The following is a 14,306-nucleotide window of genomic DNA, read 5'->3' as shown; positions in this document are numbered from 1 at the left end:
CAGCATATTAGAATGATTTCTGAAGATCATGTGACACTGAAGACTGGAGTAATGATGCTGAAAATACAGCTGCGCATCACAGAAATAAATTACAGTTTAACATAGATTCATATAGAAAACAGTTATTTTAAATTGTAATAATATTTCAAACTTTTTACTGTATTTTTATGTAGTTTTACTGTATTTTCTGTTTTTAATAAATGTTCTTGTTAATAATGTTCTTATTTCAAAAACAATTTGTAATTATACACAATTGCATAAATGTTCTAAGCTTTTTCAAGTTAATAAAAATGTATTTTAAAAAATAAGTTAATTTACAAATAAAAAATTTAACAGTCGCGACGAAGATCCATATTTTCACTGCATTACAATATCAATCACAAACGTGCTTATTTGATTAGCACAGAAATTGTGCAAAATACTCCTAAATTTTTCAGATTTAAGAAAGAAAAAAAAACATTTAAAAATCCTAAAAGTTGTTTACTTTCAGGTGTAAATAAGACTTTAAATAACAGTTTTCCAATGTGACTCCGCTGTACACTACTGTATGTGTGTTTGCGCTTCACTGTCACTGTGATTTGTGTGTGAAATGCTGAAAAATGCCGCAGCGTCTGAAAAAGTGACAGCGTCTGAAGTGATTAACACCCTGTGTGCATATTAGCTTCTGATCAGGTATTGACATTTGTATTAAGAATAACTAATTTTATTGGTTTTAAGCTTAAATTAGATGTTATTGTGCAAACCACACTTCAAACTCATTTACACCGGCAGCAGAGCGACACATGACAGTTCTGCACTGTTTCCCACAGATTAGCCTTTGACCCCTGAGCCCCCGTCGCCATGGGAATGGCACAGAGGTCACAGAGATCGGCCCCTCACACCCAAACACCGCTAACGGTCAAACGTGTCAATGAATAAGCGTGTGCGGGTGAATCTGACATCTGACCCCACTCACAGAACACGGCTGTCTCAATCAGACTCTGAATACTGTGATGAAGATCATAAACTGACTCTTACATTTATTCCTTATAGAAGCTCAGCACAACTGTATGTTTTCAGAAACACTCAAATGTTGCTACATCACTGTAAAAATCTCTGTATGAAGTTAAAGTAGCTGTTCTCGATGTGAATATCTGGTAAACTGTAATTTATTTCTGTGATGCGCAGCTGTATTTTCAGCATCATTAAGCCAGTCTTCAGTGTCACATGATCTTCAGAAATCATTCTAATATGCTGCTCAAGAAACATTTCTGATTATTATCAACGTTGAAAACAGTTGTGCTGCACAATATTTTTGTGGAAACTGTGATGCATTTTATTTTTCAGGATTCACAGATGAATAGAAAGTTCAAAAGAACAGCATTTATTTGCAATAGAAATCTTCCATAACATTATAAATGTTTTTAGTGGCACTTTTGCTCAATTTAATGCAGCCTTGATGAATAAAAGCATTAATTTCTGAGTGAAATCATACTGGACGAGTCATGATTTTATCTATCAGGATCTGACTGGATCATTGCTGTATTCGCCGTGATGTTACTAGCTTATGTTAACATTTGCCACCAGCAGCCTTTCATTAGCAGACAATGGAGTAATGAGTACAATAAGAGCAGGAGAGTGTTATTCAGAATGTAAACAGAATGAATATCGATGTCATGTTGACTTTAGAGCAGGTGTTTATAATCTGCGGTTAAATGCATCTGATTTTAATGCTGGACACAAACCACTTTGGGATTTCAGTTGATCTTCTGGTCTAAGGTCAGTGTTTACTGGTCATGGATGTTTACTGTGAGCCACCACACACACACACACACACACTCTCTTACACACACACACACACACACACACATTCTCTCACACACACACACACACACACAGACAGACAGACAGGCACACACACGCACACACAGACAGACACAGACACACACACAGACACTCTCTTATACACACACACACACGCACACACACACGCACACACACGCACACACACAGACACACACAGACACACACACAGACACACACACATATACATATACACATATACACACATACACGCACACAAAACTAAAAAAGCTCACATAATTTCTTCTCAATCCAGGTGTGATGTCATCAGAAATACAACACAAACAATTGCCAAATGACTGCACAACTGAACATCACAACACTAATATCAGCTTGTGGTTTGCAAAAATAATGAACACATGGCAGATGAATTAGAGAGAGAGAAGCTCATATTTTCAGTGTTTTTGAAAGTCAAATCCACAGTGAAGAAAAGAGCATTTACTAAAATTAAACTGTACAGTCAAAAATATCTCATCCAAAAACACATTTGCACGTCAATAGCATGGATTCAAATGTCTCAATGGCCACACACAAACTTGCTCAGCAATGGCTCCTCTGCAGTGAATGGGTGCCGTCAGAATGAGAGTCCAAACAGCTGATAAAAACATCACAATAATCCACAAGTAATCCACAGCACTCCAGTCCATCAGTTAACATCTGGAGAAGACAAAAGCTGAAACAAATCCAGCATTAAGACGTTTTTAACTCAAATACGAGTCCATAATCCATAATAACTCTTCCTCCAATGAAAAAGTCCATCTCCTGTTGTCTCTCACATCAAAATCCAGCCACATATTTGTTTAGAGCCGTTTTAAACGTTTTTGTTTCAGCTTTTGTCTTCTCCAGATGTTAACTAATGGACTGGAGTGCTGTGGATTACTTGTGGATTATTGTGATGTTTTTATCAGCTGTTTGGACTCTCATTCTGACGGCATCCATTCACTGCAGAGCATCCATTGCTGAGACACTGATGCACTGCTACATTTCTCCAAATCTGAGGAAGAAACAAACTCATCCCAATGTTGACTGACCAGAGGATGAGCACATTTTCAACACATTTTCATATTTGGGTCAACTATTCCTTTAAATGACATTTCAGTGGTGCAAGAAAATCACAGGGAAAAAGGAATAAATGCTGACTCATTCCTGCTGGCAGATATTGTTAGGAAAAAAACCCAGCAAACCAGAACAAGCTCATAATAAACTGAAAAAAATCTAAATGCTTCATATTGCAAATAAGACCAAAATACCACAACCCGCACCTTCCCACTTTAATAACTTCATATTCTGGAACGCTTTATGAGCAAAGCCCAAACAACAAGCCAAAAGATGCTTATAGTAAGTGCCAACGTAAACTAAATCAAGACTGTTTTGGTGCAAGAACTCTTGAGAAAGTGTTTTGCTTTTGTAGTGCCATGCCAGATTCGACTTGAAATCCAAGTGAAAACATTTTTAAAAACTAAAAACGTTTACAATGTTTGAGATTAATTTCAAATAAAAAGAAAGAATAGAGTGCTACAAAAATTAATTAAAAAAAAAGCAAAGGGTTTGAAGAAACGTCAAAGTAGGAAAATCACACAAAAGATTTAACAAACTGTGTCAATGATGTGTTTTCTTTCAGACTAAATCCATACAGCCAAATCAAACAGCAGCGTTTATCTGTCCTCGCATAACACACGCTCACTGTCTCTCTGCTCATTAGAAATATTCACACATCTGGTGCTGATTTCCTGCTGCGGGCCCGAGAAACTCATCCAGTCTGAGCTCCACGGACTCAGACACACAAACACACACAACAACGCCTTCACTTTCTAGCACTGGGAGACATTATGTTTTCAAATGAACATTAGTCCTAAAAAAGAAACCAATTATGTAACAATTCATTTTTATGCAAAGTAACACAATAACAGACTCTCTGATGCACCGCACACACAAAACTCTAAATCTCAAGGTCTGTAATTCAGTAGAGTTGCTGATTTGATCTGATGAGTGATGTAAATGTAGGGAATAATCAGGCTGAGGTAGAGCGCGTCACCTGTGAAGAGTTTGGTGATGTGTTTGTTCTGCCGGCGCGCCGAGCAGATGAGCAGCAGCCAGGGCGGGAAGAGCTCGTGATGGGCAGCCAGCAGCTCGGCGATGTTTGCTGACCTCTGATCTCTGTCTCCGGTCAAACAGCCCTCGTCCACTGAGTCCAGCAGCACAAACAGAGCCTGAGACGGAGCCTTACAGCCCAGCAGCGGCAGCAACACACACCTGAGAGACAAACACACACAGATGGATATAGCATCTTTTAAAACAAAACATTGGCAAAGGAATTGAACTTGGTCAGATTCAGCAAGTTATTTGAAAGCGATTTTAAAAATCGGTTTTATTTTCCCCCAAATTTAGTATTTTCCATTTGAACTTTTCTCGATTCCGTTTTATTGATTGATTGTCTGCCATATCAGCTGCAATAGCGATACTCATGGCAAAATTAATAGTATGTCAATTTTAAAAGAATTATCATTACAACAATTTCAAGAAATTGTTACAATAATGAAAAAAATAAAATAAATCAACATACAAAAATCAACATATTCAAAATAATAGCAATAGCAATATTAACAATTATATAGAATCTTTCAATTTAATGCATAATACAAATTGTGAGTGATGAATGCTTTAATAATCAAAAAGTATATGAATTAATTTAATTTATAAAACAACTGAATTATTTATTTTCAATTTTAACTATAATATAGCCCTATAAATAGTGCTGTATAATATTTTTTTCCGAAAATGGATACCGTTTTATGATTTAATACAAATTTATTATAAAAAAAATGGTGGCAAACAAATAACAAACAGATTTCCCTATTAAAATGTCATCAAATTTAACAATTCCTTTCATATTTTGGCAAACAAAGATCTGTACAACAGACCTTTATGGTTTAAAATCAGAAGAAAAATGTTTAAAACTGTATTATTAAATTTTTAATAATTAACTAATCAAATTATTATTGTTGTTTGTATTACTTTGCAAAGTACATTCTACTGTGCAATAGTAATATTTCTGTCACAATTTCTTCACGTTAAACCAAACTTTTATTTTGTCAGTCTCGGGCTGTAGTGAAGATCTCTGAGTTGCAGTGTGTATCTGATGATAGCTTTTGGTGAAATGCTGATGAATTGATTCAGAGCAGCTCTGGAGATGAAGTTCATGTGTTCATGTTTTGCCACAATTTTTTTTATAAATCAAAGAATCACGATTTTGAATAGCAATATTACCAAACGTTAGAATTAGACATTTTGACAATATGCCGGTGATGACAGTAAAGAGAAAAGAATGATCCAACTGTGATTAACCGCACGTGATTAACCGCTCACGTTTGACGCGCTTTGTGATGGACCAGAAGTAGAATATATCGCTAGGCACCATTCACACAGAATGCACTTTTATGCTGACAAAGATGCGATGCGGGCAGTGGATTGGAATATGAAAAAATGCAAGAAGATGGGAGTTGATCTTCTTTTAACTTGAGTGCCAACAGTCAAACGCATCCATGTTTATGTAGAAAACAATGGAAAAGTAGCGCAATGGAATAAAAAAAACCTGTAAAGAACTACTACTGAATGTCTGATATTTCATGTTTGCATCATGGTGACAGACTGAAAGCTGCTGTTCATTGTTTTTACAGAACATTTATAGTTTATAATAGTCTACTGGGTGTTATACCTTCAGTTATTTTGAATTGCCTTGATGTTTGAGAATTTTTTGAAGTATTTTCCTTGTATTATCTCTGAACATATAATATGTATAATACACTTTTGTACAATCAATTGTAGTTCATGCATCTTCTCTGCAAAAATATTTCAGTTATAATATAGCCCTATAAATAGTGCTGTATAATATTTTTTTCCGAAAATGGATACCGTTTTATGATTTAATACAAATTTATTATAAAAAAAATGGTGGCAAACAAATAACAAACAGATTTCCCTATTAAAATGTCATCAAATTTAACAATTCCTTTCATATTTTGGCAAACAAAGATCTGTACAACAGACCTTTATGGTTTAAAATCAGAAGAAAAATGTTTAAAACTGTATTATTAAATTTTTAATAATTAACTAATCAAATTATTATTGTTGTTTGTATTACTTTGCAAAGTACATTCTACTGTGCAATAGTAATATTTCTGTCACAATTTCTTCACGTTAAACCAAACTTTTATTTTGTCAGTCTCGGGCTGTAGTGAAGATCTCTGAGTTGCAGTGTGTATCTGATGATAGCTTTTGGTGAAATGCTGATGAATTGATTCAGAGCAGCTCTGGAGATGAAGTTCATGTGTTCATGTTTTGCCACAATTTTTTTTATAAATCAAAGAATCACGATTTTGAATAGCAATATTACCAAACGTTAGAATTAGACATTTTGACAATATGCCGGTGATGACAGTAAAGAGAAAAGAATGATCCAACTGTGATTAACCGCACGTGATTAACCGCTCACGTTTGACGCGCTTTGTGATGGACCAGAAGTAGAATATATCGCTAGGCACCATTCACACAGAATGCACTTTTATGCTGACAAAGATGCGATGCGGGCAGTGGATTGGAATATGAAAAAATGCAAGAAGATGGGAGTTGATCTTCTTTTAACTTGAGTGCCAACAGTCAAACGCATCCATGTTTATGTAGAAAACAATGGAAAAGTAGCGCAATGGAATAAAAAAAACCTGTAAAGAACTACTACTGAATGTCTGATATTTCATGTTTGCATCATGGTGACAGACTGAAAGCTGCTGTTCATTGTTTTTACAGAACATTTATAGTTTATAATAGTCTACTGGGTGTTATACCTTCAGTTATTTTGAATTGCCTTGATGTTTGAGAATTTTTTGAAGTATTTTCCTTGTATTATCTCTGAACATATAATATGTATAATACACTTTTGTACAATCAATTGTAGTTCATGCATCTTCTCTGCAAAAATATTTCAGTGATTTGTTTAACATTTACATCATGTTGACAACTTCATGTGTGGTGGATTTGGAATAGGATTTTCTTTAGTGTTAATAAAGAAAAAGTTACTTGAATCATATTGTAGTTACATTTTCAAGTTGACTAGTTAAAAATCATATAAAAAAAAAAATTATTCGAGATTTTATTTTTTTGCCATACCGCTCAGCCCTATTTGTGAAAATGAACTCCATCTTCATGACTCTCATCAGCTGGCTGTTGTCCACTCACTTCCTGTTGGTTTCTGTCATTATATCGGATATATCTGCTGGAGTCACTGCCATCTGATCACTACAGAAGACTAACATGAGGTTTTGTTTGTTTTTAAATCTGATATTTGTACAGTAAGATCATGACTAATGTGTGTCTGATCTCATCTGTCTCTACACAAGCAGCAGAGATGAAGCAGTCAGATCACTCAACATATCACTGCTCCATTACTGAAATACTGTGTATCTGACCGAACACACAGACGAGTCTGAATGTGGCAGTTCACAGAGTCTCTTTCGGCCCACGTCACACACACATTAACAGAGCGACGCTCAGACACCGAGTGTGTTTGTGCACGTGTGTGGGCGTATGGCCTGAAATCTCCCAGCATGCACTGGAGCAGAGAAACACAGCAGAGAGTCAGGTAGCAGTCAATCAGAACAACAGAGACATGATTCATTTAACTGCAGCAGTGACACACATCGCTGAATAGTAATTAGGCTTGTTACTACACCACATCGTTATGAACTGAACAAAACCTTACATGTTTTATACTCCTTAATATCACCAAACTACTCATTTATTTTAGCTTGTCGTCAAGGCAACATTTCTCATTTTCATTTAAATTGAAGTACTAGCATAACTAAAATTAAATTAAATAAACATATATATATATATATATACACACACGATTTTTTTTCGTCCTGTGTGTCAGTTTTTTGCCTGTCGCTCCGCAATCAAACTGGCCGTCCAATTAGATTTGAGCTTAGATCACGTGTTGCACAAAAAAACTAAACTAAGCAAAACAAACTCTGAAGTTCTTGTTATCATTGGTATCTGAGAACAGATTTATCACATGCAGAGATATTTACTTTAATTTATGCTAATTAAATTACACATTCTCTCAAGAACTCAAGACTGCCTCACCCCCCCCAAAAAAATGTATAAATAAATAAAATAAATAAATAAATCAATATATATATATATACACACACAGTATATATATATATATATATATATATATATATATATAAATAATTCAAAATATTCACAAAAACTATACTAGTGTATCAATGATACTAAAAAAAACACAGATACATACAGTACACTCATGCAAAGCAAAATATATATTGCAAATCTCAACAATATTGTCGCAAAATGCATTACTGTCCAGCTCTAATCTGCTAAACGCAACTACTAAGGCATGAAGATATTATAAAACATTAACATCATGACCTTCTGTAAAGCTGTAACAATTTGCATTGTGAAAAGTGCTAGGAAATAACATTGACTAAAAGTCAATTTAGTAGACCCAGGAAACTCAAGAGAAAAGAACCAGACTCTCATCTGCGCCGCATCATAAACCAATGCCTGCATAAAAAGACACTGATTAAATTACCCTGATATTCAAACCAGCATCACAATGTTCATGTATCATAATCAATTACATCATTGTTCTTTGGAGACGCAGGCTGAGATGTTCACAGATTCCCAGCTCAGAGACAGAGTCTAGAGTGGTCCGAACCATCGACTACAAACTGCTGAATCATCTCTCGGAGAACGACAGAGACGGACTGAGCTCCACCCTGTTCATCCTTCATTAGTTCCTACACCACACGACCAGCCCCCAATAAACCCCGTCTGTCCTGGAGCAAGTGAGCAGATTCTGCTTTAGATCAGTGTTCAGTCCACACTGACAAAACACTTGCATAATAAACACAGGTTTTCCTTTGCATAAATTATAATTTATGTATCCGAAATCAGTTCTTGACATGTTAAGATGTTTGAAGATGTCCTGGAATGACTGATCAGCGGTGAAAGCACGTAACCTGCCTGCTGACCGCAGTAAAAACACAGACCCCATCAATGGGTTTCAGTTTACATCACACTGTGCATTTCTTTCCACAACACCACCACATGCTCATCTGAGGTCTGGAAGATCATGGCTGGAACCGGCCGACAAACAAAACCCAACAATACAAACCTGAAGTTATCCTGTTAACTTTCAACATTGTTATGACAAAGACCCATTGTCCTTCACTATAATATTCTTTACAGATCTCTATTACTGACTTTTTTTAAGGAAATTAATACTTTTTTTTAGTAAGTACGCATCAAATTGATCAAAAGTAAAGACATTTATAATGTTACAAAAGAGTTATATTGCAAATAAATGCTGTTCTTTTGAACTTTCTATTCATCTGTGAATCCTGAAAAATAAAATGCATCACGATTTCCATCAAAATATTGTGCAGCACAACTGTTTTCAACATTGATTATAATCAGAAATGTTTACAGCTTTGATCACAGGAATAAATTACACCTTAACATGTATTCACATAGAAAACAGCTATTTTAAATTGTAATAATATTTCACAGTTTTTACTGTATTATTGATCAAATGTTGAACATTAGAGAGAGAACTGATACTGAATAAACCAGATGTTGACTCAGAATTCAGATAGATCTTTTAACACAAACATACAGCTCTTACAATCATCTACAGATCTTCCCTCAAATTCAGCAGAACTGCAGAGTTCACAGAGTTCATATGTGAGCTGCAGGGGAGACCTTCACTCGAGGTCACATCAACACACACGTCAAGAGAAAAGTTCTCCCTCTCACATGCGCACACACACACACACACACACACACACACACACACGCACAGATTTCTGCGACGCAGAGTGAAAGAGTTTCATCTACTGCACACACTAAAGCACGTGTGATGCTCGTGGTGTTTCAGTGTCTGCTCTCTCTTTGATCTCCAGAGCTGTTGAGCACTCTAGTATTTCACCTTTTCATTTGAAAAATACACACACAAAGGCAAGTCTTCACTACAACTGCCAAAATTAAATGCTTGATTTAAGACATTATGACAGAAATATATTACTATTTATAAATAAATAAATAAATATATATATATATGTGTGTGTGTGTGTGTCAAAATAGCACAACAGGGTAAATATTTTCACTAATAAATACCACCATACTTTCACCAGATGATTAATCATAGTTTTCACTCAAGTTTTCTGAAATGTTATCTTTATTTATGCAAATAAGGCAATATCTAATTAAATATGCACTCATTTCCAGAACAGAAATCTGAACTTTGGGATAAAGCCAAGCTCAAAGTTCTTATTTGATTTTGTTGTCACATTAGAGTTGAAAGTTTTTCCAGAGGGGATTTTTCATTTCTCTTTTTATCTCTCGGTAAATACTGTCAACAGCCAGAAAAAATACATTATATTTAGGAAAAATACACAGATTAATTTGATTATGAATTCAATAGATGATTTAATTTTTCTGAATTATTTTAATAGTTAAATAATATTTTTGTACAAAATACATGTCAAAAAGTATTTTTAACTACTTGAAATCATGAAACCTAAAATGTATCATCAATTTATTAAACATTTAACAAAAATCTTATTTTTAGGGGCCTATGAAATCTGAACTATTTTGGAGGTTTTTTTTGTCATTTTTATCATAGCGCTCTACTTTTGTAGTAACCAGAGGTTCAGTGTCTTGATCAGAGACACGATGAAGGTACAGTAGTTCATTAATTAAGCCTTAAAGCGCTGAGCTTTAACCACTACACCACCTCATCTGAAGCTGTAAATCACAGATCTACTCCTCTCAATGCCAAACGAATGCTGCTCACCTCTTGAACGTCTCAGCTGGGTTTCTCTCGCACTCTCCCGGCTGTAGTGCGCTCTGGACCACCGGCTCGCTCACTTTCTCCTCGTATTCTGGCACGAGTCCCGACTGGCGTATCTGAGACACCAGGCCGCGGACGAAGCCGCTCACGCACAGCGTGTCCGAGTCCTCGACCCGGCAGAAGTGGAAGCCCAGACAGTGCTGGTGCAGGCCTCGGTGGACGCCGTGAATCGAACTGGGCCACAGTAACTCTGTACACAGAGCCGTCTTCCCGCTTCCGGGACCGCCGACCAGCAGGACGCCCCACGAGCCGCCCTTCCCCGCCCTGCTGACGGGGTTGAGCGGCTCTGCAGTTCCCGGAGCGCTGAGGTTGCTGGTTTTCTCCTGAAGGCAGTGCTGGATCTTGTGGAAGACCCACTCGCGGCAGTAGAAGTGTTTGCCCTGCAGCAGACTCGTCTGGGCCATGATCTGTGTCCTGCGGGTCAAAAGCGGCGCTCAGACGTTACTGGGCATGCTTAAACCCTGAGAGGGCTTCCGTGTAGACACCCGTTCATCATCACGATGAGTCTGAGTGACCGTTCCTCCCTTCGACGAACACAGAGGACCAGTGGACTGCAGAACTGGACGCTGAAGGCGATGGGGTTGAATCCTCACAACCTACACAGCGAGGTCTCCATCAAATCCATCCATGTCTCTGAGACCACAGTGTTGTCATAATGCGGCTTTAGCGGACTGATGAAACACCCTGAAACAAACAGCACAGTCACCATTAAAGCCACCATGTAATTCACACCGTTTACTTGTAACACACATTACAGTGAACGATCATCTCAAACATGGCACTAGCAATGCAATGGTCATAGGTTTCATTCCCAAGGAATGCTTGAACTGGGGCCGGTTGCATAAACTGTTTAGACTAGTCTTAAAAAGTTAGCCATCTAATTTTTTTCTTCAAGACTTGCCATAACTTTTTTAATTCAGTTATGACTGATTACCACTTGGCAACTGCTAGTTGGTCAAACTAGTTCTTAAGACACAGTCTTAACATGGTGGGTAAGTTTATGCAACTGGCCCCTGGTCAAAATTACATCAAGTGCAAAGTACATTTACATTTTAATAATTTATTAAAAGTCTGATGCTTTAGATAAAGCACTGGCCAATTGCATAAATGCTTATTAAAAAAATGAATGAAAAACATGTTTGCCTTCATAAATATTCATCAACATTTAATAACTTGATCCACCTCTGAAAGTTTATTAAGGTCTTAAAAAAATGTTGATTTGATGATGCCCCAAAACCTCTGTTGTGCAGAACTTTTATTTGATTATACATTCGATAGATAGCATTTTATGAACAATCAGCAAGGACTCAAACTGTTGCTCAAATATGGCACTAGCAACATAATGGTCATGGGTTCAATGAACTGGGAAGGAATGGGTTCAAAGTTATCAAATGCATAGACCGAATGCAATGTACATCACTTTGGATAAAGCATCGGCCAAATGCATAAATGTAAATGAACAATTAATAAAAAGCATGTTTGTTTTCATAATCTTTAATCAATTTAATAACTCGTGCAAGCTCTGAAATGCCATCAATCCCTCTTGATTTCAAATGTAGCAATGAATACAGCTACATTTGATTTCTTTTGAATCAGTGAATATTCTTGTAGCATGGCACTATAGCAATGCCATGGTCATGGGTTAGATTCCCAAGAGAATGCATGAACTGATCAACTTACACTGAGCGCAATGCAAGTCGGTTTAAATAAAGCATCGGCCAAATGCATAAATGTAAATGATCAATTAAAAACATGTTCTTCATAATAACTTGCTTGATCTCTGACATTGTATCAATCCCTCCTAAATTATCAGCCAAATAGATTGTAAACACAGGGTCATGCTGACGTTATACCCATGTAAAACCACTCAGTGTGTGCCGACCACCTACATTGTAATTCTAGAGCATCATAGGTTTCTTCATTTGGCATGAAATACACATGCAGCAAGCACTTTGGCCAACATTCAAAAGAGCAATGAACCACCGAAAACATATGCAAATACTGAGCCAAGTGCGAGGAGAACAACACAAACACTCCAATAAGTGCGGGAGAATCAAGCAGCTCGCGAGTCAGCAGCATTTTAGGTTATCTTAGCAAAGACTTGGAATAAAAGCTACATTTGATGTCCTGAAATGTTGTGGATTGACAATGATTGATACTTTGATGCCCCAAAAATATTGGCGATCGAACTTTATGTCACCAAAAAAAAATAATGGTCATTGACAATTTAACTTTTACACCCCAATAATATTGGTGATTGACAATAGATTGTACGACGCCCCAAAAATGTTGATGATTCATAAATGGCCAAAAAATATTGCTGATTGACAACTACTTTTACACTGCAAAAACATTGGTGACTGACAACAGATCTTATAATGCCCCAAAAATGTTGTTGATTCACAAACGATACCCCAAAATATTGGTGGCTGACAGTGATAATTTGATGACCCAAAAAGACAATGGATCTTACGATGCCCCAAAAATATTGATGATTGACAACGGATCTTTTGATGCCCCAAAACGTTAATGATGCCCCAAAAATATTGGTGATTGAACTTTATGTCCCAAAAAAAAAATAATGTTCATTGACAATTTAACTTTTACACCCCAATAATATTGGTGTTTGACAATAGATTGTACGACGCCCCAAAAATGTTGATGATTCATAAATGGCCAAAAAATATTGCTGATTGACAACAGATCTTATAATGCCCCAAAAATGTTGTTGATTCATAAATGATGCCCCAAAAATACTGGTGACTGACAACAGATATTATAATGCTGTTGATTCACAAATGCGCCCCCCCTCCCTCCTATTGACAATGATACTTTGATGACCCAAAAATACTAGTGTGGTTGACAATAGATCTTATAATGCCCCAAAAATGCTGTTGATTCACAAACGATACCCCAAAATATTGGTGGCTGACATTGATAATTTGATGACCCAAAAACACAATGGATCCTACGATGCCCCAAAAATATTGATGATTGACAACGGATCTTTTGATGCCCCAAAACATTAATGATGCACCAAAAGTATTGGTGATTCACTATAGCCCAAAAATGCTGACTAGGTTTTGTCACACAGCCAGAGTTTCCAAATGGAAAAATGTCAAGTCATGGCTGTCGACAAATAATAAAACCAACAAAGCCTGATCACCACAGCTACTACTGAAAAATCACGGGAAATTAATATGGGATCTCTATAAGACTTATCTTTACTCTCTTTCTGAGGACAGTAGCTGCTAATGCTAATAAGTTACCAGAGTTTTACAGCGGTAGGAATCACTGTAGACACTATTGTTTTTAACGGAAGCTTTGGTCCACTGTGAGAGCCGGAATGAATCTGAGCGCTTTTCAAACGGATCTTTAAACGCCCATCAAAACAAACCCGTTCAAGCACCCACCAGAGCCAACGAAAACAACGTACCTACTGTAACGGGTGACAAAGACTCTGAACACACACACACACACACACACACACACACACACACACACACACACACACACACACACACACACACAC

The 14,306-nt window shown here is 36.7% G+C and overlaps 1 protein-coding gene across 2 annotated transcripts in view; it reads right to left on the bottom strand.

Annotated features, from left to right (window-relative positions):
- The window catches only part of LOC107690590 (ankyrin repeat domain-containing protein 50-like), a 27,753-nt gene that overhangs the window by 12,662 nt on the left and 785 nt on the right, over positions 1-14,306 (bottom strand). For both annotated transcript variants that reach the window (XM_016488960.1, XM_016488959.1), the window contains exons 2-3: positions 10,718-11,458; positions 3,878-4,095 (exon numbers count right to left, since the gene is read on the bottom strand). In XM_016488960.1, coding sequence (XP_016344446.1) covers positions 3,878-4,095; positions 10,718-11,178 — 679 coding nt within the window. In that variant the 5' untranslated portion in view covers positions 11,179-11,458. The remainder of the gene's footprint in view (positions 1-3,877; positions 4,096-10,717; positions 11,459-14,306) is intronic.

Source organism: Sinocyclocheilus anshuiensis, unplaced genomic scaffold (assembly GCF_001515605.1).
Source record: "Sinocyclocheilus anshuiensis isolate Anshui unplaced genomic scaffold, SAMN03320099.WGS_v1.1 scaffold1865, whole genome shotgun sequence".
In the NCBI taxonomy this organism is placed as follows: Eukaryota; Metazoa; Chordata; class Actinopteri; order Cypriniformes; family Cyprinidae; genus Sinocyclocheilus; species Sinocyclocheilus anshuiensis.
The sequence above is the reverse complement of the archived record's forward strand: the minus strand, read 5'-3'. Positions and strand labels throughout refer to the sequence as shown.